The sequence below is a fragment of the Trematomus bernacchii genome, unplaced genomic scaffold (assembly GCF_902827165.1).
Source record: "Trematomus bernacchii unplaced genomic scaffold, fTreBer1.1, whole genome shotgun sequence".
Lineage (NCBI taxonomy): Eukaryota > Metazoa > Chordata > Actinopteri > Perciformes > Nototheniidae > Trematomus > Trematomus bernacchii.
Genome location: NW_022988066.1, coordinates 1860160 through 1874244, shown reverse-complemented (window position 1 = coordinate 1874244; position 14085 = coordinate 1860160). Strand labels below are relative to the sequence as shown.

At 41.1% G+C, this 14085-nt stretch overlaps 1 protein-coding gene across 1 annotated transcript in view; it reads right to left on the bottom strand.

The window, feature by feature from the left end:
• Positions 1-682: 682 nt before the first annotated feature.
• The window catches only part of LOC117474783 (GTPase IMAP family member 8), a 28958-nt gene continuing 15555 nt past the window's right edge, over positions 683-14085 (bottom strand). Inside the window, exons 5-10 of the mRNA XM_034120789.1 lie at positions 12808-12921; positions 5503-6287; positions 4127-4241; positions 3492-3740; positions 3217-3288; positions 683-2005 (exon numbers count right to left, since the gene is read on the bottom strand). Of these exons, the coding sequence (XP_033976680.1) occupies positions 1074-2005; positions 3217-3288; positions 3492-3740; positions 4127-4241; positions 5503-6287; positions 12808-12921 (2267 nt within the window). The 3' untranslated portion in view covers positions 683-1073. The remainder of the gene's footprint in view (positions 2006-3216; positions 3289-3491; positions 3741-4126; positions 4242-5502; positions 6288-12807; positions 12922-14085) is intronic.

Genomic DNA, 14085 nt, shown 5'->3' with positions numbered 1-14085 from the left:
GCAAGATGACTAAGCCTTATATTGGCTACCTAGCTTAATTTGTCTTCTTCATCAGCCAGCATCCTTGGTATCTGTTGTTCACAGAGTTGATTCCCCCCCTTCCATCTTGATGTTTCTTGGCATCTCTTTATGACCATTTATTTATGAGTTACTAACATTTATAATTGCCAAAAGGGAGCCTTATTGTAAAGTGTTAAACACATTCCCATTTATTAATGAGTTACTACCATTTCTAATAAGGCTTAGCAACACAGATAAATGTGGGCTCACTATTTGGCAAGCAACCGGTCACAGTTGCCCTGTTTATCTCATGTCTTATAAAAGCTTATTAATGATTTATAAAGTTTTCACAACTTAATTAATAAATGAATTATAAACTATTCGTAAACCCTTTATAAGGGTAGTCTTATTGTAAAGTGGTACCAACATATCTATATAAAGATACACTGTACTTCTTTTGTGTTCCTCATACTTGGGAAATGACACAACACCCTCATTTGATTGCAGACTTGGGTTAAACAGTCTAAATTCATCATGTTGTTGGTATGTTATTGTCAGAGGTGGCTCTGTTCAGAATGCTTCCTCAGTGAAATGTGATCGGTCAGCGGACGTTGACCATTGTCTCTCATTTCCTTTAGGGAAGTGAGCTCATAATGTTACTAATAATAAAACAATGGAAACGGCACATCCATAAACATTTTATTATCCCATAAGTTATGAAATCATGCACAATGTACTTACAAACGTTATGAGATCTATAGAGAACATGTCAACACATTCAAACTTATTAGAGTTGTTCAAGTATAACTCGGGACATGGGTCTCATATATAAGCTCCAAACAATAAATGAGAGGAAAGAAAACAAAAAGAAGAAAACACATATTGCATGTCATACCGTTTGTTTACTGCCAGCATTTAATTCACATACTTCAGTTATAGCAATGTTGTGTCCAAACTTAATAATCCTAGAAGAAGAATGCAGGATAATACGAAAACACCATGCACAGATTATTTTAACCATCATGAGAGCAGTATACTTCTACTGTATGTCACCTTGTCTCACTAACCTCTGCCTATACCGGAACATTTGCTTTTGCTTTGCATCTTATGCCCTTCCAGACACAAAAAGCAGCTAAACCACATAACACTCCCAGCAGGAGCACAGGAGCGCCTAGAGCCAAAGCCACCGTGGTGTCGGCCCCCACTGCTATGATAGCCCCCGCTAACACCAGCACAACAGCAGCAGCCGAGGCCACGCGTATATTCTTCCTTTTAACCTTCTTCTCCTTTTCTCTCTGTTTCTCTTTCTCCTCCCTATCTGCATCCCATATTTTCCTCTCCTCCTCCTTCTTCTCTTCCTCCTCTTGTATCTTCCGCTCCTCCTCCTCCCTCAGCTTCCTCTGGGCTTTCTCATACAACTCATTGGTGTAGTGTTTCCCCCCATTTTCCTGGATCATTTCCTTGACCATGGTAATCAAATCTTTGACCTGTACTTGGTCCTGCGGGTCTTTGTTGTTAAAGGCATGGTACCGGCGTCCAAACGTAATAGAGAGTCTCCGCAGCTCCTTGCACTCCTTCAGAGCATTGTCAGCTTTGGCCTGATCTTTGCATGTAAACATCATGATAGTGTACATGGAGGCATCGTCCCCAAAGTTGTCCTGGATCCACTTCACAGCGTTTCTTTCCTCCTCGGTGAACCTTACTCCGAGCCTGATCACCAATAGGAAGGCGTGAGGGCCGGGCACGGACATTGTGACGCATTCCTCTATTCTGGTTTTCAATTCTTCCTCTGTGATGCCTGTATCAAACAGACCTGGAGTGTCAATCACCTGGACCACAGTCCCGTCCACCTCCCCGCTCTGTGTCTCGCAGTGTTTGGTCACAGATACAGGGCTCGGGTCTTCTTTGAAGGCAGCTCTCCCAAGGATGGTGTTTCCTGTCGCACTCTTGCCAGATCCAGTCTTGCCCACCAGGACAATCCGCAACCCTCCAGAAATGTCCCCAGCTGGAACAGCAGAATTTATGTTTAGCCAATTGCTAATGTTTAGTTAATGTGTTTTCCATTAGTCAGCATGAGTGTTTTGGTTATTAAGCACAATTTGGGTTACAATGGTTGTGAAAGACCTCTTTGAATGAGGTGTATCCCCCTCCATATAGTACAGACTTGACCCCTAGGACCACAAAGTTGTTTTTTTTGTATTGTGGACACACGTGAGGCCGCGCATAACCTCTACCTAATAGATTGATATTTGGTGGCATCAATTCACAAAGAACTCAAGCATATGGGCCAGCAATGTTAGGGAAAAGACTGCTGCAAGCTAGCAAACGTGGTGTAAAACCATGTTTATAGTGATAAAGCTGAATTAGTGCTATGATTGGGCCAAAAAACTCATTCCAATCCACAGCAGTACTTGTTTACTGTTAAAAACTATGAAATACATGAGAAGCTAGAGAATAAAAAGCTCTAAGCTGGATACAATGTTAACGAAATGTGTTAACCCCACTTTTCCGTATGTGGCCAACTGTGATACTGTGGCTTAAATGAATTGCCTGGGGCACTAAAATCATTGCTAAAGAGACGACTGCAAACACGTTTACATGACACCTCAGACAGGAAAGGGACGTTGATTGTTACTCATTCTATTCAGATTTTTTAAAGCATGAATTACATTAATGATGTCATCCAAATAACAAGTCTATTGGCCAAATGGGACTATCTTTTTGTTGCAAAACACTAAATGTAGACCTAACTTGGTGCAGCTTTAATCCGTCAGGAAGCATTCAACCACTAAACACATGTGCAAATGTTGCAGTGGAAAGCTCATAAATAATTCACACAATGTACAACATTGTATCTTTTATTGTAGTGGCCGAACCCTTTATAGCTAACATTGATAACACCTCTCGTTTAACAACTATAAAAAGTTCATAAGTGACTTCAAAGAAATGAAGTCTGCAGTTATAGATGTGCGAGAGACATTAATGCTCTTTCCTGTTAAGCCATCAAAATCAAGCAGCCAAAGGTAGTCCCTGTAATACCAGAGAAGAATAAACACCAGACAAAGGGATTTTTCACAACCTGGCAACCCTAAAATAAATGATTTGGTCAAAACAAACAAAAAAATCAGTTTAAGTCTGAATAAAGTGTTTCTTGTTAGAAGGTGGTATAGACATATATAATAGTTAGAGATTTCATGAGACAATGAATGAGCATACCGTCAAAGCTGTTCAGACCACACCCATCAGCCCGAGGAAGAGTTTTCTGCTTCTTTTCTCGCAGTGGTATTGCTGTGATATGAAATTATACCATGGAGACAAAAACAAATTCCACTATTAGTCACTGACATCATTATCAAGGTCTAGGTTTTTACGATGTCCCTCTTTCCAGAGCCACAGTATCACAGCCACAGTATCACAGTAAGTGTTTCATCTCACAGGGATAAAAGATCAAGGTTGTTTATTTTTAACATAAGTCAGAAAGGTTGTCTTACCTTCAGCCATCACTTCAATTTCACTTTTTCCAGTTCCCAGGTGGCCAAATGTGTTGTTCCAGGCCTGAGTTGTGAACTTAGACAAGCTCCGTGGTTTGACTTCAGACATGGATTTTCTGGGAAACTTCTGGAAGCCTGGCCTTTGCAAAGGGGGCTTCCTATTTCCTTCTATTGTCTTCAGTTTACATCTGAAAAGTGCATCCCCAAAGAGGCTGTCCACAGCTATGTGCAGTTGTGTACGGGTTGTTTAGACAGTGGTGGAAGAAGTACTCCATTCCTTACGTACAAATACCATAGCCTAAAAATACACCATTACAGGTAAAGTTTAAAAATGATGTATTAAGTAAAAGTGCAGTATTATAATTGGCTAAATGTATTTAAGGAGGATCTTATGCAGCAAAGCAGCTTTCGTGGTATTATATTTTTATAAAATATTATATTATTGTGTTTTTATCAATATTGAAACACTTTTGCTGCAGTTGCAATCACTACACCTGTGCCAGGAGATCACTTATATGCTGTTGCCCCATTACGCCATCTAGTGTTCAAATAACAAAACATATAAACCATACTAATTGGCGCAACACTAGCCAAATTGCCACAATGTGACTACCCCCCCACTCTCCCTCTTGTACCTGCATGAGGTGAGGCACTGATAGCCAGAATCCCCCACTCCGTGATGCTGTCAGGTAAAGGGTGTTCCACATTTTTAGACGCCAACCTGTTGATCAGATTCATGTGTTTTACCAACTAAAAAGGTCAAAACCACTGATACAAGAATTTTAAAGAAAGTCTTCCGAATCATACAAACAGATTCATCAGGGTTAACTGAAACAAACAAGGACCATACATACAGGAATCTGAATTTGGTACCAACATGAATGTCTGTTTAACACAGGAAAATGGAGTCAGTGTTGTTTACTCTGAGCTGTTTATCCCGCTGTTATCACTGAACAAACAGAACATGATGCAATGCAGGGAGTTCACTGTGCTGTGTGTTTCTCTCATGTGATGAAACAGAGACTTTACATTGGACCTGATCCATCTTTTTATCAGACAGTGGAGGTACGTCAAATATCAATGGCTGGATTTTTTAAGACTTTCAATGAGCCAGTTGCTGGTCCACTCCAGCATTCTCAAATTTGTATCCATGCTATACACATGCTACTGTGTCGACTTTGGTTAAATATCCAGGATAAATCCTGGACTGAGAGGGAATGATTAATCTAATAATCCCTTTAAATGGTACTCGTGTTTCAATGCAATATTGAAACGTGCATGATATTTCCCTCTGAGAGTTAGAAGTAAACACAATAACTCATTTAATGTACAAGTATCACTACTTGAGTACATACATTACATTTGGTGGTTTTGCCACAACAAGAGAATAACATTTAAGCTATATTTACTAATAAACGCATGGGTAACCTACCATATAATGAGATCTGGTTGTTTAAAAGTGAAGAACTCTAGAGAACACCAATCACATTCTTCCATTGTAAATTTCCCCCATCAAAACCGAAATATCTTAAATACAAGCTACCAGAAGCATATGATAACCTTTTAAAAACTTCAATCAACTATCAATCATACATATGTCTAAAATACATTAGTATTATAGTTTGTCATTTGGTTTAATGAGTCTTTGGGGGAAGTAAGCATAATTTCAGACTTTATTGAAGAATTTTTTATTCCCACACAATCACATATGAAACATGCATTTCAACTTAAGATTTAGTTTAAAGCTTAGTAAAAGCAAGGATATGTGTGTGTGTGTGTGTGTGTGTGTGTGTGTGTGTGTGTGTGTGTGTGTGTGTGTGTGTGTGTGTGTGTGTGTGTGTGTGTGTGTGTGTGTGTGTGTTTGTATGTGTACGCATTACATAACAAAACCAAGCAGAGCTTTTTGGGGTCATTTTGCCACTGAGCATGCAGACAATGTTCAGTTCTTTTTCAGCTTTTCCCATATTTGTATTTATTACAGGCTCCCCAGAGCTACATAAACCTATGTAGTGCAATTATAGGCTGCATATCCAACTGATGCACCGAATGCACCAGCCCCATACTGGAGAAGTCCTGCAGGTAAGACAGCTCCTGCTGCGATAGCTATCAGGGAAAGAATACCGAGCTTTTTACACCAAGCTATCCTCTCTTCGTCTCTTTTCCTTTCCTCCTCATAAAGTTCCTCCTGGGCTTGCTGGTACATCTCGCTGGTGTAGTGTTTTCCTCCATTATACTGCACCATTTTGTCTATCTTCTCTAGAAGACTTTCAACCTGGTTTCCTTTCTTGTTATTCATGAGTGAATGATACCTTCCTCCACACTGGTCTATCAGTCTTTTTAGATGTATGCTCTCCGAGACATATTGGTCCACTGATTTATCCTCTAGCAAGTCAGCGTGTGTGAACAGAACTATGGTATACATGGAAGAATCCGAACCAAAATTATCCTGGATCCACTTCACAGTGGCCTTCTCCTCATCAGTGAATCTAGCCTTCAGACTGATCACTAACAGAAAAGCATGGGGTCCAGGAACTGACTGCTTAATACACTCCTCAATTTTTTCTTTCACAACTTCTTGTGTTTTGTTAGTATCAAAAAGTCCGGGACTGTCGATCACAACAATTTTCCTCTCACCATCATTAGACTCTTCTTTGTGACAGCTGTTAGTAACAGACTCAGGAGATATATCCTTTTTAAAGGCATTTGGATTTCCCAGGATGGTGTTTCCAGAAGCACTTTTTCCAGATCCAGTTTTTCCAACAAGAACAATTCGCAGGTCTTCCAGTAGAGTTGAACCTGTGGACAACAAAGAAAACACAAGTGTGAAAAACAGTAATTCAAAGTAGCTGAGGCATTTTTTAGCCTGAAAGCAAAGAATAATCGACTGTAAGTGGACGTAGTCATGCAATGGTTTATGGAATAAAATGTGGAATCTTCTAATTTGGCCTTTGGCTATTGCCATATTGTTATTTGTAAACCAGAAGTGCCATCAGACCGTCAAACTCAATAAAATCACATGCTGAAATATGTATGATAAAAAATCTGAAAGCACTCAATCAGGTAAACACTGTGTGGTATTAATGTGAGTCACAAGGTAGCAGGGGCGGATCTACCGGGGTGGCATGGGGAGGCAACTGCCACCCTAAAAAATAGCCTTCCCACCCCAGTTGGCATCTTTGTTTTGAAATAAAAGTTGTGGCTCATCGGACATTTATGAGAGAAAATCTCTAATGTCCGAGTGTAATGGCGCATTTCCACTACACGGTCGGCCTCGGCCACGCTCGGTACGGCTCGGTACGGCTTGGCCGCGTTGGGCCTTAACAGGGCCGACTCACTTCATGCTGCGCTTCCATTACAGTTTAGGAACTGGGGTAGTTACTATAGTAACGCAGTGTAGGCGGAGCCGTGACGTCATCTTCAATGAGAACTCCAGAAAAACAACACAGCCGTTAGCTGTGAGCACTCAGAGCTCACAGCTCCTTATATATGTTCAGAAACTCGACAAAAGTTAAACAAGTACAAACCACAGACTGCCTGTGTCATGGTGAATACAGTCGCTGCTTTATTTATGTCTGTATAGGCCGTTGTTGTGAGTGTGGACGGTCGGAGCATATACTGCGTTAGCTTAGCCAATCTCCATCTAGAAAAACACGCATTTTAAAAGGTTTTTCGCCTGCCGTCTGTCTGCAGAGTTGACAAAGCATTAATTCATGGTTTTTACTAACCGGTATCAGTATGTTGTTACTTCGGCATCATTTTGAAACGTGTATTACAATTAAATCACGGTCAAATATGTCCATCTTGTTGTAGTTGTAGCCCCCTTGCCAGCGACCCTCTCTCTAGTTTAGCATACTCAGCCCGACTCAGCCCTGTTTGTTGGCCCCGATAGAACCACAATTTTGTCGGGCCAGAAAAGAGGTGAAAAAGTGGCCCCGGGCCGGGCCGGGCCGTAACTAGGCCTAGTGGAAGCGCAACCAAAAACGGGTACGGCACGACACGGCACGCTTAAAGCGAGCTCCGCGCTGTAGTGGAAATGCGCCATAAGTGAATGCAGCACAAGACGCGGGCCTTGTAACCCCTCCCCCGGCCCTGGCGCGAGCTTAGAAATATGATTGGCGGCGATTTCATTTGAACGGGGGACGGCGCAAAACGAGAAGCATATATATATCGGACTCAAGTAGACGGAAGGAATGAGGTATTTGCGGTCTACAATGACAGAGAAGAGACTGTCAAGTTTGGCTGGACTCAGCATTGAATCAAAACGCACTAAGGCTGTTGATCTTAATAAGTTTGTGAGGCGTTTTGCTGAACAACATGGTAATCGCCGCATTCAGCTGTAATAGGCATGCCAACTTGATGCTCTGCTCACGGATGACTCGATGAGCATAAACAACTGTTAAGATGATGACCTTGTATGTGTGTATATCTTTCTTTTCTTTGTGGGGGTCTTTCCCCCCAAAAAACAGTTTTATGTCCTGAGAAAGTCAAATAAGACGGTGTGTAAAACTACACTGCCCAGCCAAAAAAAAGTAACCACTTTGATTTAAAGGACACCTATCATGCTATATTTAAATGATATATTGTAGGGCCATACCTATATAAGGTATATTTATAAAACGGACAAGTAAAATCAAGCAATCTGATTGGTTCTTAGCCGTGGTATACTGAGCGTATACCACGGGTAGAATTGTAAGTTACTTTTCACAACAAGTCAGTATCCCTCCGCGTCTGAGATAAACAGTATACAGTTGGGCTGAAAAGCAAACTGCCTGCAGTTTGCTTTTCAAACTGGAACAAGAAAGCAGCGGAGAAGTAACGGGGCAGAAACCCTCCTTTTTACGCAACGGTCCAGACATAGACATCAAACGGCAAAAACATATTCAGTGTGCAGTTCCTTTGGCATTAGGGCAGGGATATTTAGATACTTTCCAAGGTTTGACATAATGAATTGTGCTACTTTTAAAGCAAGCAACGATGTTTTCAAATCTGTAATCAAAAAGGTCCGCAAAAACATTTAAGATTAACTTCGACCTCCGGGGGGGGGGTCTTACTATGGAGGAGTGGATTGAGGAGTGCCTATCTCCAGAACAATAAGCACCTAAACGACGACATGTTGAGCTACGTGAAGAGCAGGTAGACCAACTGGAAAAGTATCACCATTCAAAAGCTTTCTGATGCGGGTCTTGAAACAAAGCAGAGAAATTATGACCGTTAGTGGCCACAGGTGCGAAAGCTTTCTCCAGAGCTACTGGAAGCCGAATCTCGGGGACCGGAGAAAGTGGAGCAATATTCTCGCCACGCCAAGCAACAGCCTCCCTAGAACAACCTCAGCCTATACAAGTAACCACGTAAGCCATGCTACTGATGCTGGACAGTTTTTCAGTGGGTGCACAATAAACGGCAACATACACATTAATGTAAATAAATAGCCAAATAATGGATCAACGCTCTCTGTCTAATATGTTCGCTAGCTGTTGTTAGTGTTGTTGCATAGCAACCACCTCGCACTATGTTTCGTGCAGAAGGCAACAGAGGGACTATTTTATTTTGAACATCATTATTTACTAATAAAAACTATTTAAATTAGAGTGTGTATTTTTCTTTCATATTGCCACACTTGGTAACCGTTTTATAAAAGCAATAGCTCACTTCAGGCCGTGATATATGCTCATTATATCACAGCTAAGGGGCGTGGTTCGGCCCGACGCGAAGCTATTGCTTAATTATACGTTTCTGTTTTCAAAATACCAAACAGATCATGCATTTTAGCCATGCCTCATTTCGCTCTATTTGCTGTTCTCCAGCCCTGTTTTTGCAGGGGGCTGATTCTGTGAGCTGCAGCGGACCACGCCCCCCTGCAGGAGAGGGGAGCGTGCTCTGATCAAGTCAGAAGAGGGGGAGAAAAATAGATCTCCGTCCTCCGTGTTTTATTATATAGAGTCGTTATTCATTTGTTTTAAAGCTCAATAAATAACAAAGAAGACCTTTGACTGGCACTTTTCTAATTTTGTCCAGAAGATTTAAACTTTAACGGACATCTTGACCGGCGAAAGAAAACCTAACTGAAACTCTGCTGCACGGTCCCCTCGTTCCTTGGAAGAGGCGGAGAGGTGGGTGTTTGTCATCTGCTGGTGGACTAACCGGAGAGAATTACAGTGCTTGCCTCGACGGGGAGGGATTGCATTGAATTACAGCAGCAGCAATCCCTCCCCGTCGAGGCAAGCACTGTAATTCTCTCCGGTTAGTCCACCAGTAGATGACAAACACCCACCTCTCCGCCTCGGGGAGGGAGAAAAAAAGCCACAGCGGAGAATAAACAGAAGGGTAACCATGGTAACCATGCGCGGGAAGTCTTCTTCGCTGCTTTTGTGGCAGACTACAGCGCCACTTACAGGACTGGCATATGTACTACAGCGTCTCCAGCGCTTTCAAGCGGCAATGGCCGGCCGTGGCCCAACCCCACATTCCCCTGATAGGTGGAGAGTTGGCCCAATAGCCGTAGCGCCACCGTCCTGACGTCAGGACAGTGTTCAAATCTGGATCAGTTTTTATCAGATCCGTTGCAGCCCCTTTTTTAGAGATTTGGGTATGGAGGAAAATAGAGAGGGTTGTGTTTTCTGACACTTGGTGAGTTCCCTGGAACACCGGGGACACATATTCATGTATAAAAGACGTACAAAAGTGCATTTTGCATGATAGGTCCCCTTTAACTGGGCCAGTAGGTAAGGACTTTCCACTGGATAATAACTGCAGCGATGTATATGTTTTAGCTGAATACACGTTTTTTTTAACCCTAACTGATGCAGTTAGTCACTTCTTTAATGTTTGTTCTTTCTGATGTAAAGTCAAGGTTGTAACTGTTTGCAGTAAAGTCGTGGGGCCCTGTTCCTTTGAATCTTTTGAATTTTGATACATGATATAATTACTTGTCTTTCAAATTTGGAGGGAGGGTGAGCAAGCATCTTGAGGAACATTCATCATTAACTCCTCCAAAAAATATAGTTTATTCAATAATAAATGAATATGTGAATCATAACAGTGATTGACAGCTGATAGGAATAATATGATTGTTAATAGTATCATATTCATTCAGACAAACATCGATGAGACAGTTAATTAATGTACTTATTGCAGCAGTCTGCATACATTTGGTACCCCTGCTGGTCTAAGAGTGAAACAAACAAAATTGTTCAGTTAAAATTCATTAAATTATGTCTGCCACCTTATATATTTATATGTAAGGCTTTACTGATGTGCCACAATAATGTCACCTATGTTATTGAGTTATAATATTTATATTGTGGCTTTCCAAGTTAACATTGATTGATATGACTGCAATTAAATCAGCATATACTTCTGCCAGGGGATGCCGCCCCTCACAATCTCCTGCCACCCTCTTGCCACCCCATGAATATTTGTCTAGATCCGTCCCTGAAGTAGGGGTGGGCGATATGACGATATATATCGTAGAGACGATATTAGGTCTCCACGATATGCCTTTTCAGAGATATCATATCTATCGTGATACAGAGTCACTCAGTCATAGAATGTGCACTCACTGTGAGTGCTGCGAGTGCACATTCTATGATTTGCAGTTCTATACCTTAATTTATACTTCTGTAGTACGACGGTTTTGTTTGCCAAAAAATAACAGATCTTCAAGCTAACAATGCGTTTCGACCGCACCGCAATGACCTCATTGCTTGCTTGAAGGTCTGTTATGTTCATCACACGCTCCCAAAGTCCCCGTCCCCTTTCTTCTTGGCAGCGAGGGAAACTACACTGTTGGCAGTCTGCACACACAGCAATAATGGACGGAGAGTCAGATTCAGATGTAGAAGAATTAGTCCCCAAAAATAACTCTACGTCTGTGGTATGGAACTATTTGGGATTTTACACAACAGACACGGACCAAACAAACGTAATTTGCAAAAAAGAAAATGTGAAAGCGACAGATGGCAACACGTCGGGCTTACGAGACCACCTCAAACGCAAGCACCAGAAAGAGTATGCAGAGTCTGTAAGAGTGCAAGGTCCCCCGCGTGTGAATGCACAATCTACCGCAGCGACTGCACAAGTACGACCAAAACAAACCACCATAACGCAGGCATTTGATAAAGGGGCTCCTTATGAAAAGACTAGCAAACGATGGAAAGACATAACTGACGCGGTGGCGTTTTATGTGGCCAAGGATATGCATCCAATAAAGAGCGTGGAAAACAAAGGTTTCGTGAGGCTGATGAAAACAGTTGACCCATGGTACCAGGTGCCCAGACTGTACCCAAAACTATAATAAAAAAAAACAGATGTGAAAGACATGCTCTAAAGCTGTCTAGTCAGAATTCAGACAGTATTGCACTTCATTTAATGTCTTGGTTGATTCTGTTGGCTTATATTTTATTTTATCAATAAGGTATTTATATTGTTTTTCCCTTTTGAAACAGATGTTCAGTTATGCTAAAGTCTTTGATTGCACTTCAAGTCTAAAGTTTACATTTTAATTGTTTGGCACTGACTTTTCCTCATTGATGTTTTATGTTTTACTTAGTTATGTTTTACTCTCCTTTTCATGTTTATTGATGTTACATCACTGCTAGTGCTACCTAAAACAGAAAGGGAATTTTTATACTGAGAAACTGTGCCTTGAATATTTTTATTTTATTTAGCAAGAGAGTGCACTTTACAAAATTCCTGTTGAATTGTTCATTCAGGGATTCATTGCAGAATTAAAATCAGCTTGAAATGGTATTTTGGTCTGTTACTCCTTTTTATTTTAGTTTCTGTTACCTTGTAGGTGGTTGTACTGTTAAGTAACTTGAAAAATAACCATAATAACCGACATGAAAAAATATCGTGATAAATATCGTCTATCGTGATACTGCTTGAAAAATATCTTGATATTATATTTTTCAATATCGCCCACCCCTACCCTGAAGCATACCTTGCTTTGTCTATTTTATTCCAAATGAGCCCATAATGTACAAAATGATCGTCATGCTGTATTGCAAATGAACTGAAACTAGAGACCATAACAGTCAGGAAAAGGTTTACTTGGGTAGTAAATTGAGTATTATCTCATAGACTTTCTTTAGAGTCTGACTTTTTTTTGCATACAGTGTCGTTGTCTTCTGTTGGAAATAAGAAAGATAGCAAGCTTAAGCATTGACTGCATTTTCCTAGACCTAGATGCTGCCATGTTGTCGTGTCTGACAACCTTCACTATACAGTGTTTGATCAGTTTTACAGCTCGAAATGTTGTACTCTCTTCTCATAGCACACCTGTACAAATGGCATTGTTTCCTTTAAGATCACCTACCTTCGGTTTTGCAGTGAGCAGTTTGACCACATAAAGTAACCAGCGCAAGCAGGGTGCAGCCTGAGATTAAAGCTTTTCCTCCCAACATCTCTGTAACAATGACCTCCGTCGATTATCTAACAATAAAAAGAAAAGAAAAGATAAACGGTGCATACGGTATATAGTTCTATAATCAAACAATGAAGATAAAGCCCTCTACTTACACTTAAAATTATTATAAACGTACCTGTACAAGTGTTTCTCAGCTGTCTGGTATGTTTGCAGGTGGAGAGATCCTTTTATAGCCTAAGAATAACAAACACCCAACAGTCTTATGACACTGATGCTGTGCTGTTTTAAGTTTCGTTTTTGCTTAATGACATGTGTGCAAACTTCCCTGCTTTGGGACGCCCCCCAGGCAGTCCAGAGACAGTTACCTGACGCACCCCTCACACTGTAACTTCATTAGTCACGCGCAGAGCGCGACCGGTCATAAACTGACTTTCAGCGAGTGAACAGGTCGTTATGTGTTCCGCGTTGTGCGTGTATGAAACCGTACGTGTTGTTACTGTGGCATAAGCACCTGTTTGTATCTATATGTTTGCATTTCGTATGTAAATAACAGTTTACAGACAATAATCGGCGTAGTATTGTTTACAGTAGGCTACTTGTTTGCCGTAAGTGCGACTGCCTTTTAAATGTTCAGTAGTTTCACTTTCTGTCCGCTTTGACTGTTGATATAATTATATTTGGTATGTACGATCGTCATATATGTCCAGTCTCGTGCTATTGCGGTGAGCTGTGTATAACTGTATGCCTCTGTACTCCGCCATTATCACGTGTAAAGGTCAAAACACTTGCACTTGTTGCGGTCAAGTGAGCCCTCTTGCGGGCATTTCGGGTATTGTTCCAATGCAGCTGACTGTTCCAGCATGTATGTGTATGTACTGTATAGCAGGAAATCGTAATGTAACTATTAGGATTCATATTGTCATTCACTAATTTAATCTACTCTGTTTATTTATATTTCCTAGATAACCACAACATAACAAACATAACATAACAAACATACTGTAACACCATAACTCCTGTGCACAATTACAGTTTGGATATCTACACCCCCTGGATTGCTGCAATCTTTCTGGCAGAAGATTTAGGCCAGACTTGTATACACCAGCATTCTTTATTCATAATTTCACAACATGTAGTTTAATTGGCAAACCATATAGCCTCAATCCACTGATCAGGCTAAACAAGAAAAGCCAGAACTGGTGGCAGGTGCTTGCTTGTGCATTTGTG